At 38.9% G+C, this 22,222-nt stretch overlaps 1 protein-coding gene across 5 annotated transcripts in view; it reads left to right on the top strand.

Moving 5' to 3' along the window:
* The window catches only part of LOC140367364 (galactosylgalactosylxylosylprotein 3-beta-glucuronosyltransferase 1), an 80,483-nt gene extending 59,941 nt beyond the window's left edge, over positions 1-20,542 (top strand). The window contains exons 3-9 of one of the 5 annotated variants that reach the window (XM_072453818.1): positions 3,998-4,128; positions 6,474-6,616; positions 8,643-8,714; positions 8,793-9,304; positions 12,482-12,778; positions 15,943-16,049; positions 16,976-20,542. In XM_072453818.1, coding sequence (XP_072309919.1) covers positions 6,505-6,616; positions 8,643-8,714; positions 8,793-9,304; positions 12,482-12,778; positions 15,943-16,029 — 1,080 coding nt within the window. In that variant the 5' untranslated portion in view covers positions 3,998-4,128; positions 6,474-6,504 and the 3' untranslated portion in view covers positions 16,030-16,049; positions 16,976-20,542. Of the gene's footprint in view, positions 1-3,997; positions 4,129-6,459; positions 6,617-8,642; positions 8,715-8,792; positions 9,305-12,481; positions 12,779-15,942; positions 16,050-16,975 lie in introns of all 5 variants that reach the window. The other 4 variants (XM_072453826.1, XM_072453807.1, XM_072453836.1 and 1 more) reach the window with 4 other exon arrangements.
* The last annotated feature ends 1,680 nt before the right edge of the window (positions 20,543-22,222 follow it).

The following is a 22,222-nucleotide window of genomic DNA, read 5'->3' as shown; positions in this document are numbered from 1 at the left end:
CGTTAAACTTATGAAAAACAGTCATATTTAAATCTGTTGATGAAAGAACATGGACACAAGAACACATTTTCAGAGGATTCATTGACTGGATTTGCTCCTAATATCTGCTTTGGTTCAAAACCAAGTAGTCTATAATCTATTCAAAATGATCGCTGTTCCTGCTACAGTTCCATATTTCAGCTAAATGATGTTAGTTTTACAATTCCCCTGTATTTCTTGTGTGTTTCTCTTTATTAGTCCGTGGCAGGTGTTGTCTTCACAGCTGGTTAACCCGCTCTGTCTGCTGCCGACTGCTCGCTCCGTGTCTGCCCACATTACACAGTTCAAATGCCACAGACAAACTCTACATGTGGGACAGTGTTCAGGACAAAGACCTCACTGCTCATAAGCAGATTCATAATTAATTTCACAAATTGGAATGTGATTTGGTTGCCGTGACTGAACAGTGCTAATGTTTAATTTTTCTGGTTGTGCAAAAGCAGAGTGACAAACAAATGAGATGAACACTGCCTGCACATTACAACTGTAGGTCAATATCTGTTTTTGTAGAGACAATTAGCACACATACTGTATTTAATCTGTGTACTTTGAAACTGTTGTTGGTTCCTCGCGCCCGTTTTCGGACCAGAGGAGACCGATCCTTCCAGGCTGTTGCCCCCAGACTCTGGAACGATCTTCCGTTCTCCCTACGGTCACTGGACTCAGTTGTTGCTTTTAAGAGTCAGCTTAAAACCTTTTTATTTAGTCAAGCCTTTTAAATGCACTTGTTTTAGGAACTGATTTTACTGTATATTGTTGTATATGTATTGCTCACTGTAAGTTTTTTGTGTTTTTATTGTTTTATTCTGTGTTTTGTGAAGCACTTTGTGACTTCTGTCTGTGAAAGGTGCTACATAAATAAAATGTACTTACTTTTAAACTTGGTTCTTGAAATAAAAATACTAGTTTATGTAATAGGTTGAACAATTCTATATGTTAAAATCTATACTTTTTTTTACATATATTTTTTGGTTGTAGCATTAATGTTAGTTTGCATTTACTTGGAGTTGAGAACAGACTTTGTACTCTCCCCTGTGTACAGACTGTCTTCTCAACACAACAGCTCGGGATGTGTTAGTCGCCGAGGATACGCTGACAAAATCTGTGCAGAGACTTTGTGCTCGCGGTGCAGCTCTCCCACTGGACATGGCCATTTTGTTCAACAGCCTCAAAGCGTTCATCTTTGGAGCTCATGTGAAATTCGGCAACAAAAGTCTGAAATGTGGTTGTGAGCATTTGAGAAGATGAAGGAACATTCAGGCATCATGACATTTCTTACGTGTATTTTAATTAGACGAGGGCCAAGTACTGTCACATCGCTCACGCCAGACTGGCAACAGACGGATAAAGTTAGTGAACCCTTCAAAAGAATTCAAAAGGAAATAGCCGCGTTTGTTTTGCTATAGAAGTTCTTCACAGGGCAACAAAAACATTTTTTTTTTTTTTTTAATTTAATTTTATTAAAACAACAAATAAACATGGCTTTCATACATAAACAATAGATGCCATTTAATACAAATCAAATGTCAAATTTCTTCCTTCAAAGTCAGAACTCTTCTCCAAACCACATGCTTTTACTGACAGAGGATTGGCTGAGGACTTCTCGATAAAAAGACTCAAGCAGGCATGTCATTGACCTTTAGGAATTACTACGACGTATAAGGGAGTGTTGGAGCTCATGCCATGATGTATGGATGATGCATCTGGATGATGTATGGATGATGTATGGATGATGGCGTGTGTGTAAAACTCATCGCTTTTTGGCTGTGCCAAACACGATCTGGGCGTCAGGAGGAGCTGAGACGGATGTTTGTGTTCTATGTGTTTTACTGAGTTTGTCCAAGGGATCACAAAAGCTTAGAATCCGGGTATAAAACTTAAATGCACACAATAAGCACGTGAGAATAGTGAGAATAGTTGCTGTTTGAGCCCATGATGCACTACGGCTGCACCATGGAGAAAGTAAAGGGTTTAAGGAAACACTTTAACATCTATTGCAGACTTTTATGTTTTCTAAACTGTCAACTCATCCAAGCCCGTTCTTGTGCGTCCTGACCGTGGGCCTGAAAGTGAACTGCTCATGTCACTTTGAATCGGCCCCTAAACTACGACTTTTTTCTCGTTAATAAGGAGTTTTAATTAAGGAGTTTTTTCTCATTAATTAAGGAGTTTTTTTCTCATTAATTAATGACTTTTTTCTCGTTATTTAATGACATTTTTCTCATTATTTAATGAGTTTATTGTCGTTAATTTACGACTTTTTTCTGACTTTGACTTTTTTCTCATTAATTAACGTATTTTTTCTCATTAATTAATGACTTTATTCTCGTAGTGCAGCGCTTTTTTTTTTCTTGGTTGGCCCTTATACTCGGTCGTAAATTACTGAATCTCAATTTATTGCCCAACCCTAGTTCTTCATACCAAAATGGAAAAAATACAGTTTCTGAGCTACTAATTTGTGATGATGTAGTTGATAAAAGAACCAAACGTTAACGAATCCAATTGATATATTAAATAAATGCTTTTAAGCTATTTTTGAGCCACAAAAAAAAAACACACACACAAAATTGAATATTTGTAAGACAAGCAGGTGTAAGTTTTTATGGGAAACGCAAAGACAAACGGTAAAGTCACACAAAGAAGAGAACGCGTCCTTATATTTGTGACCTGTATAAACCCAGACCTTTTACACTGACATAAATGTAACCTCTAGAGCACCTTGTCATAGTTGCCACAAAGCCACGACAGCTGCTCATAGATAACCTCTGTGTTAGTCACGCTCTCGACCTCAGACAACAGAGCACTTCTTTTCTCTTAACACTTTGATGCCACTGTTATGTCTTTTTGTAAGGTATGGCAACAGCTTAATTATAAAAATCCAATAATAAAACCTGGAATGTAACTGAAAGGCACTTCTTATTCTGTAATATTTGTATATGACAGTGTGATTTAGTTGGAACTCAAATGAATTATTCTTATTACTGTAAACTTTAAAAGTGAAGTGCATGCATAACTTTTGGTGGAGGATCTGGTTTTCTAAGATAAGATAAGATAAGATAATCCTTTATTGTCCCACATGGGGAAATTTCATTGGTGCAACGCAGGTAGATACAGAGGTAGATACAGAAGAACAGATCACTTATAGGAAGTTTGAAAAACACTTTCAGTAGAAGATCTCCTTTAAATAAAAACTCCCATAGACAAATAAATAAATAAATACCATTGCATGTGATCCCGACAGTAATTGCACATGAATATGTGTCACGACAGCACATAGATTGCACATGAATTTCACAATAATTGCACATGAATTGCAAGTATTGTGCAGCCCTAGTCTAGATGGAGCTGCTAATGCCTATCCTGGTATGTTCCACAGTATGGCATCAAATTATATATATATAGTATTTATTTTTGTGTTATTATTGGACAAATATAGAAAAATATGCATTCTTACTGTGAGTGGGGTCGCCTTTTTCCATTCCAAACTGTGGACCAGTATTTCTCAAACTGTGGTACTTGGGCTGTCTCTGAAGTTTATGTATTTGTTTTATGTATGTCAAATCTATTCATGTTTGGCCCTAATTTACTCTGGGTACAATACATTTCGAAATTTATATAATTTTGTTAATGTTGTTTTAGAGGTGTATATCATTGTTACAAAAATATAAAAAAAAAAAAAAATAGGAATATGAGGTGATATTTCTGCACTTTTGTATTTCCAATTTGACTGATGATTAACCCTAAACGGTTCATCTGAATGTTGTAAATGGGATAAAGAACTGAGGTATTCATTTTTGTCATTATCGCCCAGCCCAATTCTCACTTCTCTTATGTGTACTACAAGATGGGACAAGTGCAGAGAACAGACTTGCTCATGGGAACACTAAAGTATGGATTTGACTTCCCAGACCTGTTCTTTGCCTGCCACAGTCTGATCAGAGTGCGTTTTGTGTTGCAGGTGCTGTGAGTTGGCTGTTTGGGTTTGTGGGCAGGGCAGAAGGAGAGGAGATGTTTGGATAAACCTGTCCAGGAGAATCACTCATGCTGCTGCAGTGAGGACCTCCATCTGTGCTCCCGTTATAAGTGTGGGTAAGGAATTCTCTTCTTCATGCATGTGGATATTAGATATAAGAATGTATAATATTTAAACCCTTTAAGTGTCAGCGTACCTGCCAAGTCTGGTTGACATTTACTGCAATTATTCTATTTTGTCCACCATCTGATAAAAAAATCAGCTCCTGGGAAGGTAAAACATAAAAAGAAAGGCTTAAACCACCTATTTTCATTCAAATCAACAATTCTGTAAGGAATCAGAATCAGTTTGAACTAAAAAATTACCCTAAGTCTAAATCACATTTTTAGTGGAAAGCTTCATATATTTACCAAAGAAAATCCAGACGGGATCAAAAGCTTGTTTCCACATATAACTAGAGTAAAGCAGGACAGAACAGAAGTCAAAACTAGTGCGTCTCAGCTTCACAAAGAGAAAATAAATTTAGTCAGACGTTTTAGGGGGGAAATGCATTAAGGGTTTTATAGTCTAAATTGCCTGTGGTCACTTTCTTTTTTTATGAATTTGAATGCTTCTTTGAAAACTTTCAAAAAGGGCAGCACAGAATATTGCAAACATTTTGCTATCTCAATATTGGCTAATGCAATAATAAATATTGCAACAAACTAAATATATCGCAATAACACCCATTTCTTGACAGCTATATTGCAATTATTGGCAGTATTGTGCAGCCCTAGTCCAGCCTCTTGTTCATAGGTGCCGTTTTGAGCTCTTTTTACCTCTCAAAAGTTAATTCAGTTATGATATTTAGTTTTGAATTTTGAAACCCATATGGCTATAACGCTGCTTAACGTTTTAACTTTAACAATTAACAAATCACAGAAAACCGATTGTTGTCGGTAAGTAAATATACTGATCAGTTTATCCATCCATCCATTTTCTACCGCTTGTTCCCTTTCGGGGTTGCAGGTGACTGGAGCCTATCCCAGTGACTTCGGGCGTTAGGCGGGGTACACTCTGGACAGGGCCAACACAGAGACATAGACATTATAGACAACAATTCACTCTCACATTCATTCACTAGGGCCAATTTAGAGTCACCAATTGTGCCTAACCCATTTGGATCAGTTTATGTTATCACATAATCCATATGGATTATATGTCCTGGCCAAGAAGGAGGGTCAAAGGACGGTTTGATCTTGGGACATTTACTTTTTGTACACGAGATGCTGGGACATTGCCAAGTCCCTATGAACATTGTTTAATCTGTTTTTCACTGTCCTCCGAGACAACTGCTGTTGTGATTTTGGGCATTACAAAAATAAATTGAATTGAATTGAATTTACCCAGCTCACAATATAATTGGTAGAGCTAATTATGACAGACTCAAAACTGTCTGCTATTGTTGAGTAGATCACAGAAGTAAACGGGATGACTTCGAGTTCAATGTCTTAATCAAATCTGCTGGACTATTTTGAGACCCCTAATAATGAGTGCATAAACTATAAAACTAACTGTAAAGTTTTGTATTAAAAACCTGACCTTACCAATTATCTGGTTTTAAAGCCAAGCTGCAAAACTCGATTTTCATGCACTTTGTGAAATATTATTTATTGTTTTAATTATCAATTATCAATGCCATATGACTTTGCAACTCTGACTCCTTAAATTTTGACTTGCTGATGGAGGTTGAAACGTCTTGATAATAAAAAACATTGTCCAGATGACTAACATTGAAACTGTTTCCACAATGGATCACTCCTGGATGAATGAGGAATTATTGGAGATTAGTGCATCCTTGTTAATTTTGGGAAGCTGCCAGACACTTAGACTATAATGCAATGGCAAAACTTCACTGATGACTGTACTTTACAAATAGTTACAGACTTATATGTGCTCTAGCCTCAGATTATCAAAGAAAAAAACAGTGTACTTTACAAATAGTTACAGACTTATATGTGCTCTAGCCTCAGATTATCAAAGAAAAAACAGGTCGCGTCATTATAGAATTATGTATATAGAGACGGGGAATATGTAAAGAAAGTGATAATGTTGCCATTTTTGTTTTGGAGATGTGCGAAATTAGAATATTGGGTATATTTTCTATAAGTGAAACCATTAAAATGACCTACAAAAGATTCAGAATAGTGAAGTGTCATCTCCCAAACAACTGTATAAAGTTCTGCCCATTTGTGGTGAATTTTATGGTCCATTTGCTTACGATACAGGCACATTTGAGCACATTCCTGATGCATTGTTAAAATATAGTCTGATTCAAAACAAATACTGTGAAGTTCATTTTGATCAATATCGCCAACCTTTACTTGTTATTAAAGTGGTAAGTGTACGCTGCCACTGCCAAGGAGGACATTATACTTAAATAGATCATGAATAAAGTGAAGTAAAAGTCTGCATCCAACAGGTAATGTCGAGGCACATCACCAGTCCTGGAGATGCCGAAGAGAAGAGATATTCTGGCCATTGTGTTGATCGTGTTACCCTGGACTCTGCTCATCACTGTGTGGCACCAGAATGCAATAGCGCCTCTGCTGGCCATCCGCAAGGGTAAGGGACACACGGACGCACTTCAAGGTAGTCAAACGGTGAAGGGCCCTCAGATGTTATGCCCCATTGAGCCTATGTATTCTTTAATGACATATCGACGCAGGGACAAGGAGCTGTATTGATTTTCTGATGCCTGTTTGACTTGAGTGTCTTTGCTGAAACACAATTGACATTTTCACATTGTTTGCTCTCCATCACAACATAAGGGCTAATTGAAATGAGGACCTACTTTGAGATTCTGTAAAAGGCAGGAGTAATTTTTGACTTTTTGAATTTGTAACGGCTCTAGTATTAATAGTTAGCAAAAGTATATACTAAATCAGTCAGAATAACTTTTATTTATTCTTTCTTTGTGTTACAGACATGCAGCATGTAACAGAGTTATCAGAAAATTAAGTTAAGAGACTAAAATCAAATATCACTATCACCGTAAGAATAAAATTCAATAAATTTGTCTTTTATCAGTTTAAGCCTGAGTGATAATAGAATAAACTTTACACCATAACTTAATCTTATAGAAGTATAGAGAGTTCATCAGCTTGAGGGCGACGGCACGAATGATTTCATGTTTCTGAATGAAGCAGTGTGGCAGTAACAGTCTATTACTTAAATACATTTTTGTGTCCTAAAATTCTTTTTTAGTTAATTCAGTGCAGTGGTTCACAAAGGGGTGTCTGTGTAAGGGGTCCTCCAAAACATTTCATAACATCATCATTACTCGAACACTACAATTTATGAGATACAATCCAAAAAAGCCAAGGTTTTTGTTCAAAACAACTTCACCCATAAAATAAAGACAATTATGAATTCATCTTTTATACCAATAGTTGGCCCTTGGGATATTTTGAAAGTAATAAAGGGTCCCTGGCTTCAAACACTTTTTGAACTCCTACTTTAGTGTATAGGGATGTGGTAATAATAGTAGTAACAGCAACATATGCAACTCTATAATGCAAAAAGGAAGTGAGGATCCAATAATATCTGAAATTAAAGTAATATCTGACCCAGTTTAGCTCACAGTTCCAGTCTGCTTCTTCAAAGCTGCGTTAGAGTTTTTTGGCAGGCGCATTTGTCAGTCCTGGCAGACTCAGTGCAACATCTGGCCATCAACAGATTGAGTTAATCCACGAGCTGCAGTGAAGTCCTTTGTATGAATGGAGCTAAAACTGAACATTGAAGAGCTGTCATTAGTCGTAGCACAATAGAGAGAAATGAACCATGATTGTGATGTGAGTAATACCATTGAACAATTACGGAATATTAGTTCAAAACTGCCCTGGCAGCAGCACTTGTTATGGAGGTCAAGGAGGGGCACTTCCCCGGATATGTTTATTAATTATGTCATTTCAGAGTTTTTAAATCTAGGTTACGTTATGTGATGTAAGAAAACTCATCTTTTTAAAATAATAGTCAGAGGATTTAGGATGTGCAAACAATTTAATCACACACACACAATGAAGATGTCATTTATTTGAGAAACGATGCTACAATCAACAAAGGCTTGATATTTGTAGATTGTTTGTTGGACTGGATTTTCAATGCAAACAGAATGTGAAACTGTTATGTGTTTTGTAATTAATGCAATGCCACAGTGAGCTAGGTAATTCATCCACATTGCCGACAGCTATTTCTATGTCAAATAATTCCATAGTGTTGTTGTGATTGACTTTCCAATGTGTATGTCATGGCAAATGGTAAAAAAAAAACTAAAAATCTAAGTATATGCTTACATTTGCATTAAATTACAGCTTGTTGAACTGTGGCTTTTGGTTGAAACTATGAAACTAGTCCAATAGAACAAAGCCCAATGAGGACAAGGGAGTCTGTGGTGGAGTTTGTGTCATAAACCAGGGCAAGTGTGCTACATTTATACACACGATGCCCACATTTTTATCACAAAAAGCCAGCACCCAAAGGCGACGCTGAGGGGGGAAACGCTCCTCTTTCTCCAGTGTCGTCCCGGGCGCTGTCTCTCTGTCCATCAGCTGTTATCCGCTCATGGCCTGCCTTGCCTTCACTTTTGCAGCCTGTCACCACCTAGTAAAAGAGATCTTTATCATACCAGAGAGGCTCGCAGTACGCCACCACCGGCTCTCAGGTACAACTAAAGTCACAAAGGCCAGTCCGAGGTCAAGCTAATGCCTTACATGTCATCTCTTATCTCCTGCATCTACAGATGACGGCGTGGAGGGCAAGAGGGACCCCGGCGGACTGGGGCAAGACTCGAAGGAATATTGTGCCTCGGATAAGGACATTGTAGAGGTGGTGCGGACAGAATATGTTTACACAAGACCGCCCCCGTGGTCTGACGTGCTGCCAACCATTCACATCATCACCCCCACATACAGCCGCCCGGTGCAGAAGGCAGAGCTAACGCGGGTGGCAAACACCTTCCTCCATGTTCCCAACCTGCACTGGATTCTAGTGGAGGATTCCCAAAGGAGGACGACCCTCGTCACTAGACTCCTCAGGGAGACCGGGTTGAATTACACTCATCTCAATGTGGAGACGCCCAGGAACTATAAGCTGAGGGGCGACACGCGGGATCCCAGAATCCCGCGGGGCACCATGCAGAGGAACCTGGCGCTGCGCTGGTTAAGGGAGACGTTCAACGCAAACAGCAGCCAGGCGGGGATAGTGTACTTCGCGGATGACGACAATACGTACAGTTTGGAGCTGTTTGAAGAGGTAAGAATGACATTGTTAAATATATCTACAGGTTCTCATTCAAATCTACATACAGGTTAGGATAATATACTCAAATATTTGAATTGCAGTAAAACTCTATATGATATTATTACTTTTAAGGTGAGATACTACAGGCAAACTGTTTTTATTTATTTATTTGGCCAGTTTGCTCTTTATCAACATAATAAGCTTTCACGAAGAAACAAAATAGTTCAGTTTGCACTTTATTATTTACTTTTATCAACTTTTTTTGCAACATAAAGATCAGCCCTTTAAATAGCACCTTAAGACAAACTTTCGAGTCTTATACTTAAAGCAGAGCTATTGTGATATTGTCTATTATGTAATCATTATCTACCCGTGGATTATGATTTTGGACCGTTCAAACTGCAAATTGATCTAAAAAACACAAGTCTACTTACTTCCGGGTTGAAAACTGCTGCTCTGTTTTATGTTGACCCCTTTACGATACATTATTGTCGTCGCCCTTTGGAGAGTTCACGACAGCGAGCAGCAGTTGTATTTGTTTTTCTTCCTTTGTGTAAAAATGGCTATGCAACGCTGCAAAATCCTAAATGTTTGTCACTGTTTAATAAAATGAAATTGCAGAACGAACTAAGTAAACAGCAGTGGGCGCGACATGGTGAACATTTTCAGAGGAGAATAAAAATCACTCAAATATGCTTGAATCACTCTAAATACAACTTTGAGTGGTTTAATGAAAAGGGTACCCAATTTTAAGCTCCTGGTTTTGCAAAATAAGTCTCCTTTAACAAGATTTTAATTGAGTGTACGGACAAACTTGTTGATATCTCATTATGAGTTTGTCCAAAATATCTATCTATACCTTGTTTTATATCTAAAGTGACAGCAAAATTAAGTTAAAAACATAAGTAGTTATTGTATTATGATAATTATGTATCTAAAATGCTGTATATTAAAAAAAAGGACTACTTCAGGCAACGCTGGTGCTTTTCCCACCTCAGTGTTTGTCATGTGCTCAAATAGGCACAATATAGACTAAAACTCTAAATGTGTAATGTAAAAACTGGCTCAGACTCAAGGGTTTACGAGAGGTTCCTGGGAGCCACAACTGATTGAAGGATTGATCACATGCAGAGAACCAATTTCCAAAGAGGACAATAAACCAAAACCCCCAAATATTTAGTGTATTTTGAGAACCGCTGCAGTTCCACTTAAAATAACACATTTCTCATATGCACTGACATCAGATTTCTGTCTTTTATCCATAAATCTGAAGTTCTGGTGCGGGAGGCATTTGTTTTAGTCCCTAACAAGCGGCCCCGCAGTCGTAGATGTGAGGAGTGTGTAGTGGAGTGAAGTTTTGGCATGTAATAAGTCCATCTCAGGCCATCCATCTTGACACGAGCTGAATTACCTGAGTGGACACACTCGGGGTGCTTCGTGCGTTAGCCTCCAGTCTTGTTAGTGCTGCAGACGTCGGCCGTAGTAAATGGAGCGACGGTATTGACGGGGCCTGTCATTACCTTTCTGTGGGAATCAGCCCAAGTGCCCCGTCTCCCCCCGGGGCCCTCCATCACTGCAGCAGCACTGTTTATGGGCCAGAGCAACAACTGCAAATGAGAGAAAGAGAAAGAGGGAGGGAGAAACTACTAAGAATATAAGGACCCAGAAAGTACTGTTTGTGATTCTTCAGTTCTGCGTATTCAGTGTCGTAACATAACTGAGGGGAAATTGAATGATGCTGTATATCCTGCTTATAGGTCGCCCATTATGGTCAAAAGATATATTTTGTTTTGAAATGGTAACGGCTTTGGTTTTCATCACCTTGAAACCCAAGGATCAGCCTGTCACAATAAACATATTTGACATATTCTTTCATAAAATATAATGAAACCATCATATTGGCATAATACTTATTCGACTCAATACAGCTCAAATGTTAATGCACCACAATTTTTTTTTTTAAAAACTTGCTGCCTGTAAAAATAAAGTAAGCGAATAATATGAACCACTAAAAAAAATTGTTTATTCTGCAGTGTATTGTGTATTTAGTCGATATAGTATATTAGTGTATAGTATTGTGACAACTATGTATACTGAAAATAATACTGTTTAAATGCAATAATCAAGTTGTGACGGACTTGATTTGGTACAGATTTTAAGTATATAAATAGTGTACAATCGCTTAATTTAGCAAAACATGTGCCTGTTGTTGTATAGTTGCGACATCACATCTGAAGTTAACTGTAGATGTATTTAATAGGATGTGCTTTATACCAAAAGCTTATCTGGAGCAGTTTGTACAGTACCTAGCTCTGACACAGTTGTTTTCTTTAAACCTAAAGCCCCGGATTCCCATAAGCCCTCTTCAAACGCCACTTCACCACAGTGATCCCAAAAACTGACCGCACAGCAACTCGTTGCACCACTCTGCAGTCCAGTACCACCGCTCATTGGCTACGTTCTGACAGCCAAATACTAAACAGAGGTAGCTTCTCTCTGCAGCTCTGATTGAATGACTCAGGCCTTGTACTGCGTCCCTTCTTTCCTTCATTAGAGGCACAAACCTTTTATTACCGTTGCAGCGCTGGTTCAAACAGAACACACATAAGAAACTCTGGGAAAAATGAAAAGGGTGGCAGGGCTGTTTGATGCTTCCAGATTAAAGGACGAGTATAATGTGTGAAGTAGAACGTGCTGCGTGCTGTACCATATTCACATCAGTGGGACAATGCTCGTATAGATACTTACAGTGCACTAATGGATCAGCTTCTTACTAACACTCTTATTTGTGCTACTTGCTTTAGTGTACAGAGGGATCACTTTTCTCAGCAGTGTCTGTATTGTACTTTCTTACTCGCTAAAACACTCTTAAGAGTTGAGTGAATTCCCTTAAAGTGTTTCAACATGAGAACCTCAGCGGCAAAGTGGTCAAAATAATCAATGGCTAGAGGAAGAATTGTTCAAATTGAAAATTGTTTTTCATTATTATCGGACTTTCCAAGCCTTACTTATTCACTCTACATTTTGAGTGATTTTAACAATACAATCCTGCTGACCACTAAACACAACCACAATAATCACATCATAAGACTTTGGTCAAAGGAAAGCATGAACGCTAACCTTTCATACTTTACATATCATTCATTAAAGCTTCTGCGAGTGTTTGAAGTGTTGTTTTCCTCTCTCCAGATGAGATCCACTCATAAAGTCTCCGTGTGGCCTGTAGCCTTTGTGGGCGGGCTGAGGTATGAGTCTCCCAAAGTGAATGCTGCAGGAAAAGTCTACGGCTGGAAGACCGTGTTTGACCCTCACCGACCCTTTGCCATCGACATGGCCGGCTTTGCCATCAACCTGCGCCTCATCCTGTTCAAGCCGCAGGCCTACTTCAAACTGAGGGGTGTGAAGGGCGGGTACCAGGAGAGCAGCCTGCTGCGGGAGCTGGTCACCCTCAACGACCTGGAGCCCAAAGCAGCCAATTGCACTAAGGTAAGTGATTTTCTGTTTCTGTGGGACATGTTCCACCCTCAGCTACAATCTATGAGTATCAGAGTGATGACGAATCAGGAGTGTTGCCATAGCAAGTAACAATCCAAAACCCAAAAAATATACATGTATTATGAAGGGGGAAAAGCTCTTAGAATGTCCCCTACAACAGGAAGCACAAACCTGTGAACTGCAATTCTTTTCGTTTATGCCTAATTGTCACAGAAACACAGAATATAATGTATTGGAAAATAATAGGCTACACAGGCAATTTATAATCAATGATTGTACAGTAAAAGCCAAGTGAAATAATGTGATCAATGTCCTGCCGTATCGTTTGAATTTATTTTAATGAGTGGCCTATAGATATTGACTTGCTATCTCATGGTTGGCAGCACAAAATGAGAACAAAAATGACACAACCGCCAAACATGACTGATGACAGAATGAAAACACCAGGCAGATGACAATAACACCAATTCATTCACACATATTCATCCTCTGATCGAGAGAGATGTAAAGAGACAGAGAAAAGCACTCCTAAACTTAGAAATCTGGGTGCCACACTATGAAGTAGCTCCTTTACAGTATCAGCTCAAAAACATCTTATAGAACATTTTTGTGCCATTCTCAAGCTTGATGCTGGCATTTAGTTAATTTATTGTTATTATAAGCACATTTTAAAGTCAGTGGACATGGGAATCTGATAATAATGAAAAGACAAATCATGATAGACCAAAATTAAAAAAATTGGTGCCAATATATATGACTCTAAATTGTAACAAAAGTTCCCTTACATGTGTTATTTTGTCAAATGAAAGCCATTTATGAACACATTAGATTTTGTTGCAGCAAAGTCTTCTCAAAGTGGTAATACGACGTGTCCTCTGCACACAATGGCAGTGACGCTTTGGGGTTTTGCAGCAGTAACATCATTCTCCCATTGTGCTCACTGCTCCAGCTGGGGCCCGTGTCTTCGTTTGGGTCAGCTCACTAAACCGTTCCCTGGCCCAGGAAGAGCCAGGCAGAGGTCTATCACTGAACACGCTACATCCTTCTCAAAGTCATAGTGACACAGAAAGCCCACGGACAACATTGGTCAAGCTTGTTCTCGTCCGGTTCCCCAAAGCAATTGAGTGTGTTAAATGAAAAGAGGATTTCAAGAAGCTGAATTGGAGTCGGGAGGTAGGGACGTCACACTGATTACAGATGAGCTCAAGGAGAGACACAAGGGCAAAACAATAGATAGCCGTGCGCTGGCATCTCCTTCCCTTATAATCTGCCACTTCACATGCAAGCTTAACTATTAACCTTCCCCCTGCACCTGCACAAAGTGGGAGTGGGCTCCTGGCACATTTCAAACACACGGGCCATGCATAATTCATGTCGGGCCGCCACGGTGAGATGAAAGGGAAGTGGCTTCTAACGGGGAACAGAGCAGAGCAAAATGAGACTGACACCTTTTTTCCTCTCCTTCCTCTCCCATACACCCCGCCATCATTTCACTGTGTTTGTCCGGTCTCCAGAGCCAAGTCAATCTGAAGGCTGAAGGCTCTCTGTAGCTCGATTGCATCCCCAGAAGATCTGCACTGTATCGCGTGCAAACCGCCTGATAGTGAGAGCAGACAAAGATGCACCAGAGTGCAGGGAATGAGTCGTCTGTCACCTGAGCTGAAGTGGAGGAAGAACAACACATTTTACTTTTTGTCCTTTCCACTACATTGTTGCAACCGTTGAGTTTCAATTGCCTATGTTAGGTTGCACTACTCACTGAGCTAAAATGCAGTAAAGATAAATATATTTAAAACAAATCAGGTGAATAATTTTATTTCCTGACTGTAATTGAGGACATCGCACTAGCAAATGACTTAGCAACCACTGGGTCAAAATGCATCTAATGTCACAATTGTTTTATTTGATGAATACAAATATGAGAGCACCTTCAGAGGGTCAAAAAAGCTACAACTTTTTCAACCTTTCTCCACAAATAACCACTTGATTGGTGAAAAACTATAATTTATCTTTATAACAGGGACAAATACACCAAATACAGTCAAAATCAAACACACTTTAAGTGAACACAGTTGTTCTTAATGTGATGTTGCATCTCTTGTGTTAAAGATAATACTGTAAACCAGCGAGGTTTGTGGCCAATTGTCCTATTACCACAATACAAGTCTTGACTTTTGGTTGAAAACTAAATTCCGCAGTCCTGGACCATGTTGAACCATAAAGAATACACGATGAGGGGGAAATCATTATGACATGGTTTGCATCATATGTCTCCTTTAATGACAGATGTGTATCGTGTCCAATCTACACAAAACAAAACATACTGACTCAGTTTACTAAAGAATCATTCGTTGCCACTGTCTACTTAATAAATAAATATATATAAAAATAAAAATAAACACATAATACAACCATAACTGGATCAGTCTGACAAATATATTCCCTTTATATTAAGGAATGTATTGGTTTGACTATTTGGACTGAAAAATGCTGGTTCTTTGAAGAGAATCCAACTTTTCTCATGGGAATGAGACAGGGGAATGACATTCAGCAATTTTTTTAGTGTCAAACTTATGGCGCTGTTGTTGAATATTAAATTCAATAGAAAAGATTTTTAATTGTCTCTCTTTGCCTAGTTTTTAAGTTGAATGTACAATCTTAGATACAATGAGTATGCCTATTTTAATATAATTAAATACACTACATACAATTTAAAAATAATGAACTAAGAAAATAATAAAAGAAAAAAAAAAGATTATTTAAGATGAAGCCCAATTTGTTGACCATTAGGGTGGATTGAGTCAAAAGTCTGTTTCCTCACTTCCACTGCAGTCATTTGAGGATATTAAGGTTATTTCAGAAGAATACATTGCTTGTACCAGCGCCACACCTGAGGGCAGCCATTATCTCATCACCACGAGAGGAGCCGAGCCATGCTGAGTGGACCGGATCATATTTGTAAGATAACACACTGTTGTAGACCCTCTTCGCTCCTTAATGCAGGTTTCACGCTCAAGTGCCTCTTTACACCACAATGCGACGGGAGATACATGTTCTGGAGAACAGCGGGCCGAGCGGGAGCTAAAAGCAGAGAAATAAGAACAGCGTGTTACTAATGTTCCCGTCTGCCTGTGCTCTGTGTGCTTTACCTCCAGATCCTCGTTTGGCACACGCGAACAGAGAAGCCCGTGCTTGTAAACGAGGGGAAGAAGGGATTCACGGACCCCAATGTGGAGATCTGAACACATCACAAGTCTACGGGGTGAGTGCAAGAACAAAGTGTGTTGGGGTGGAGCCCGGGTGAAACGTGCGGTTATGATAACGTGCGAGGAAGTTATTTTAGGGCCATGGATAAAGGGATTCTGAGCAATTTTGAGCTAATCATAATGAATCAGACAAATACAGCACTTTTTTTGGACTCTCAAAGACGCTTCACGTGCAAAGAAAAGACAAACATGACATAAACAACAGTATTAAGGAAAAGCTAGTTTGAACAGCTACCACAACATTTCTATTATTCCTTTGCCTGGAATGTTACACAGTATTGCATTAAACGTATGTATATTTGTTCAATTACAGGCATTTGTATTGCTCATAAATACCGCTTAACTCTGAGCTGGCTCGCCTCGCCACAGATCTGACCTGTAACTGGTGCCTTGCGGTGCCAGTTACTTCGTGTACTTGCAATGAATCCTGTACAGTTTTGAGATGTAACTTCACTCACTAAATTTAGATTGTATTAGTTGTTTTGTTTTACTAATTCAGCTGAAATATTGTATACAGCAAAGTGTTACTCTATGTAGTTAACTAATTCAGCTAATATTATTATTTTACATTTCAGCTTGACAACAATGTATCATATATCATCAATAACATGTATTTTTGTACTGCATTTTTCACATTTATAGATAAAATACAGGTAAATATCAATTAAATATACGTATAAAATTGTAAGTGTTTCAATATTTTACTACCACAGTATTTAACTACCGATGAAACGATTATGCATTTATCTTATGACTCTCAGGAAGCAGGTGTTTGTATTTCCCCTAAAATGATTAATCACATTCCTTCCATTCACAATCACAGCTGCATTTCATTTTGAAATGTCAACCATAAACAGCTTTAACGAAGCTAAATGAGCGCCTGATGGTTTCCCTGATTGAATCTTAATCTTCTTTATCGCAGGTGGAGTTTGGCCTTGGACCTGCAGAAGAGAGAAAACCCACCGGCCTCTTGAGAAGTGCGACCGGCGTTTAAACGTCTTAATGGTTGGAGGATTTAGAGCAGACTGGAGGACGGTTCCCTTTCTGAAAACAAAACCAATAGAACAGTTTGACAATTAAAAAACAAAACGTCTACAATGCATCTTACTAAAGCACAGATTGATAGAAGATGGACACGTCACAACCTGAAAATCACTGGAATTAATGTTACAAAAAGACAGCACAAAAGAAGCGTTGAGTGGATTTGAGGAGTTAAATTTCTTGCAGAAAATAAAAGGGAAAAACTGAAAATTTAAAATAATGTCTGGATCTGCACACTCCGGAGATTTAAGGACATGAAACCGCTTCGAAAAAGGAAGGAATGTTCTTTTGATAAAAAAGATTAACATGTATTTAATTGGTTTGAGTGTTTTGCAGGCACTTGACCCTCTACTTCAAATACTACTGACTGCTTTTCTTGCATCCTTGGGTTTTTTATCGTCATTGTTCATTTCAAAGCTCATTGTTACGTAGATCTCACCGCATCCAAGCCGTCCACTCGATTTCATAGGCTGTTGCTCGAGAGTGGCGCGCGTTTAAAAATACTCGGCACTTAATCGCGAGTCCTTTGTGGCAACATGTGTAAATAGTGAGTCGACATCCAAAGGAACTAGTGGTGTTACCAGTGGTGTGTTTTTCATGTCCAGAAGTAGCTTAAAAGTCCTCACAGCGATGCACAGGTTTATCCAACAATGAGAGCGAGTCCTAGCACAGAAGCCCTTCACGTTGCGTAGCGATAAACAAGTAATGGCGTTGTCACACACACATTAAAAACACTTGGAAACAACATGGCAGCTTGCACCACTGTAGTACGTCTATGCACAGGTTTATACACAGACCAGCCAACTCCACAAGTGTAACAACAATCAGAGAATTCACACATTTTAATCCTGTTTATTTTGGTTGATGTGCGTTATAGAAAATATAACCACGGACACAAACCCTAAAGCAGAGTCTTATACCGTACAAATCGGACAATTGAGCGCACCTGAATATAAGCTACGCCAACTAAATTTACAGGATTTTTTTTTAATTGTACCTTGATTTCTCTGTGTGAGCGGATTTACCTGTGTCTGTCCGTCTCCGCATCTGGCTCTGCTCCAAGGGAGAGGCGTCTTTCTGCTAGAGCGCCCCTAGAGGCCGTTAGCCCGTAAAAATTTATAAATTAGCCGCATTGTTCAAAGCATGTGGAAAAATTGGCGGCATACAGTCCAAATTTTACAGTAAATAAAGAGCAAAATGAAACACTTAAGTCGTTTATTAGTCGTTCATGTTAATTGTTCAACCCTCTACAGCTGAATTAAAAAATATATATTACCGAAAAATAACAAATCGTTTCCAAAAATATTGTTCCACCTTTCATTTACTGAATAATTGATATACGTTAATTATAGTGACGGGCCTTAGGATTAACTCCACAAACATAGAATCTTCTCTCTTTAAGCATGTTCTGACAACAATCAAGATTATATGATTGAAAGAAAATGCTACAGATTTAAGACAGTTAACTTTCTGACAGTTTTTCCTTTTCTACGGATTCAATCAATAATTACAGACCTTAAACTAGGCCAAATTCAAAGCCTCCTCCTCAAATTGAGACGTTATAACATGGCGTGAGCGTAACTATAAAAGGACGCAGAGGATCTCTTTATCGTGTCAGCCGCTGTCGGTCGCTCAGAGATAACACTTCGTCCATATGTTGCGATGGTTTAACTGGGTCACAACCTCTCTTAATCTGCATCTGCTTTTTGATGTCGCTCGTTGACACAGACGGAGGGATTCCGATTTCAAACTGCAACTTAAATCCCACCAAAACAAAGTCATAATTAGAACAACACGAGAACCTGTCATATGCACATCACCAAATCGCTGACGTGTCCTCTTTCTCGCGTACATTAGAGGTATTTGACCCCCACACTGTACGGCTGGTTTGTGTATAGCACCGTTATAAAGTAGCAACATCTACATGATCCCGCATCTACAATCTGCAATAAGACGTTCCACACTATTCCACATTCTTATTCACAATAAACGTTGTTTTTTTTCTGCCCCCAAACAAGCAACACTTATCACATTATATACATGGCAGCAACTTCATCCCACTGAAAAAGCACAAACGATATCTTATTTTCGATAACGGCGTTGCACGTGGATCGAGACGGACGAGTGAAACTCCCGCGGGCCGAGTTGCATCCACATTTCAGTGTCTCGACGGGAAGGAAGGAGTTTAGACACAGCATTGCGTAGCTTAACACTGTAACAAAGATATCCTCTGCCGTTAACAGGATCCGGGCAAGCTGATATCTATCGTGCAATACGCAGAGGTAGCGCTTATCTCACATTACAGCAAAGACACGGCAGAGAATTCACACTATTTATCTTGCACTGTTGCCAAATTATCTTTCCAACACCCAGAAGTACGGTAACCTCAATTTCGAGACTTTCAAGCCTTTTTTCTGGTCTTCGGCGCGTCCCCTACTTCGACTAAAGCGCGCCAGTCGACTTATTTTAAAGAATGTACTTCGACCGCTCGTCTCCCCTTATTTATTGAAAATCTCATGTATTGTATTTATTTATTTATCTAAAGTGGATGTGCAATTTAATCAAGCCTATGTTTACTCACGGCCCTCCGAAACAGCACGGGCAAATACGCATTGCTTAATTTAGGCTGGATGTACTGGCAATTTTTTTCTGCTGCTGCTGCTGCTGCCGAGTGTCTCTGTCATACCACTGCTGTCGTCTCTCTTTACACGTTTGCCTTAGTGTATTGCTGCGTTATAACTGGGGAATAAGCATTGTCGTTTCATTTTGAAGCATGAAAAAAGCTACATTAGAATGATGAGAAAATGAGAAATCACACAATCGGGCATCATTGTCTAGGTTTAGTTTCTGATCATATCAATCGATGTCTTATACTGTTGGCAGCAATGCATTAATGCGTTTTGGCTTTGTTCCTGAATGAGGATATTGTGCACTTTTATTGTGTTATTCTATAGCGACTGCCCACGTAATGTTAAATATCGCTTTTGGCTCGCAAAGACTGCATCTTACCGAGCAGCACGGGAGGGAGTACAGATGATATGTGGTGGTCTTAACTGGGGGGTGTTTTAAGTGGGTCAATCAAGCGAGAATTCACAAAGGGCTTCAATTGATGTTACAACTAGTTTTTTTTTTTTTTCTTCTCTGTATTATTAACCATTGTATTAAGCAATAGCCATTACTTCAAATTGGTCTAATAGAAGGAATGAGCTTAGACGGTGCAGGGTGTTCAGTAATTATTGTCAGTTAATGAGTGTTTCCTTGTGAGGGCTTCTCTAAGGCACAATACACGTTACAGCAGAGTCCTCTCCGTTAGCATCCTCCCCACCGTCACTTCTGTGTCTCATGGGTTCACACTTTATGCATGTGACTTACGGTTGTTTCTTTGCCACCGCGGTTCGGTCTCAGAGAAAACTGTTAGTTCAGATCGAGAAAATAAACGGCTCTGAAGAAAAACTTGTGTCTCTGTGTGGTATTTGCTCTTGCAGGGTAAACTCTGTCCTCTGAGGTTTGCTAATTTAGCCGTTTCCTCAAATACGTATCAGTTATTCTGCCGTTCAATAAACTGAAGCGTATCCCAGTTTCCAAGGGCTTAGTGTAGTTTGGGCTGCAACTGACAATTATTTTTGTAGTTGACAAGGCTGCAGTTCTTTTTTCGGTTTGTCGGCAAGTCAATTACTTCTCTTGTCTAATTAGATTTTTAAAAATAGATTTTTAACCAAATAAATGGTGAAATATGGTGACTGAAAGCTTCTAGTTAGAAAATATTAACAAATAAAGTGTATTATTGATGGAAAAGCAGACATTTTTATTCTTTTGACATTTTGCTTCAATAATGCTGCTGTTTTTGTTATGAAAATGTCTTTTGGCTTGTGTGTTTTTAATTTGTATTGTCCAGATAACATAAGCAAATATCAAAATATAATTATGAAATATGATTTTAATAGTCGACAAGTCACGCTTAGTCAGGTTAAATGTTGCAACCCTAATTGGGGGGAGTCATTAACACACAACAATTTACAATGTACTTTTTTATTTAAGTTAATTATTTTACGCAAGGCAATTTACAGTCATTAATTCTCACATGCAAGTATTTACAGAGGAAGTCAGCTGAATATCTGAGCAACATCATACCTTATCCATTCAGCAACACTTATTATTAGAAAGGTTTGAACACCAGTGATGGGAACCGATTTGCAACGATACACCAGCTACACAAGTGCGTCGGTAGAAAAGTGATACAATTTAAGTGACAAAAATAAGGTGCATCTGACTTTCTATTGTCGTCTCGGTTAATAGAATCATCCAAACTTGACGCTGCTCGGTTGAAACGCAGCTCTGTGCAGCTGAAAACATTATTATTGACTGACATAGTATTCGTTTTACCTGTTTGTCGTCTTCGCTGAGCCTTAAACGTCAAATCCTAACTTTGGTCAAAGCGGCAGCGGAGCAGGGCTTTTGTTTACAGCATATTAAGCAGTCTACACGCAGATTAAGTAGTGTATACGCATATTAAGAAGTTTACACGCATGTTAAGTAGTTTGCATGCATATTCAGTGGCTATACGCTCTCGGGCTTCTCTTTTACAGGCCTCAAACATAGATAACATGGGGGAGAAACATTGCCTTTATCAACAGAGGGCTAAACATCGGCGTATACTCTGTGGAGGAGTAATATTGTACAAACAAATAATCAGGCTATTTTAAGTAGGCCTATTTTATACAAGCAATAATTTACTCCGAATGGTGCCAAATTCAGCATTGCCCACAAGTGTTTATGAAAAGGCACAGCATCAGAATAAACTACGCTGATAAAAACAAAAAGAAGATTCCTGTCAGATTGAGATTGTATTGGAGATGACAAACTATACAAAATTTGAGCCAAAAAAAAACAAAACAATGCTGTGTGAACCGGGACGCATCATGCTTCGGGCTTAGTTCAAATCGAATCGCATCGTTGGTTGTAAGAAATGCACCTTAAATGACTCGGATAGCAGCAGGTGTATCGAGGTGCGTATCGTTCCCATCACCACTGAACATTTGGCAGACGTTACAAACATTTTAATTTTTTTCAAGCTTCAAATTGCATTTAAATCTTGCATAGTCCAGAGAAAATACCACAAAAATAAATA

This window comes from Eucyclogobius newberryi, unplaced genomic scaffold (assembly GCF_026437365.1).
Source record: "Eucyclogobius newberryi isolate DKJ021-1_F unplaced genomic scaffold, fEucNew1.0.hap1 SCAF_10, whole genome shotgun sequence".
NCBI classification, from domain to species: Eukaryota; Metazoa; Chordata; class Actinopteri; order Gobiiformes; family Gobiidae; genus Eucyclogobius; species Eucyclogobius newberryi.
This window is presented reverse-complemented; position numbering and strand designations above follow the sequence as displayed.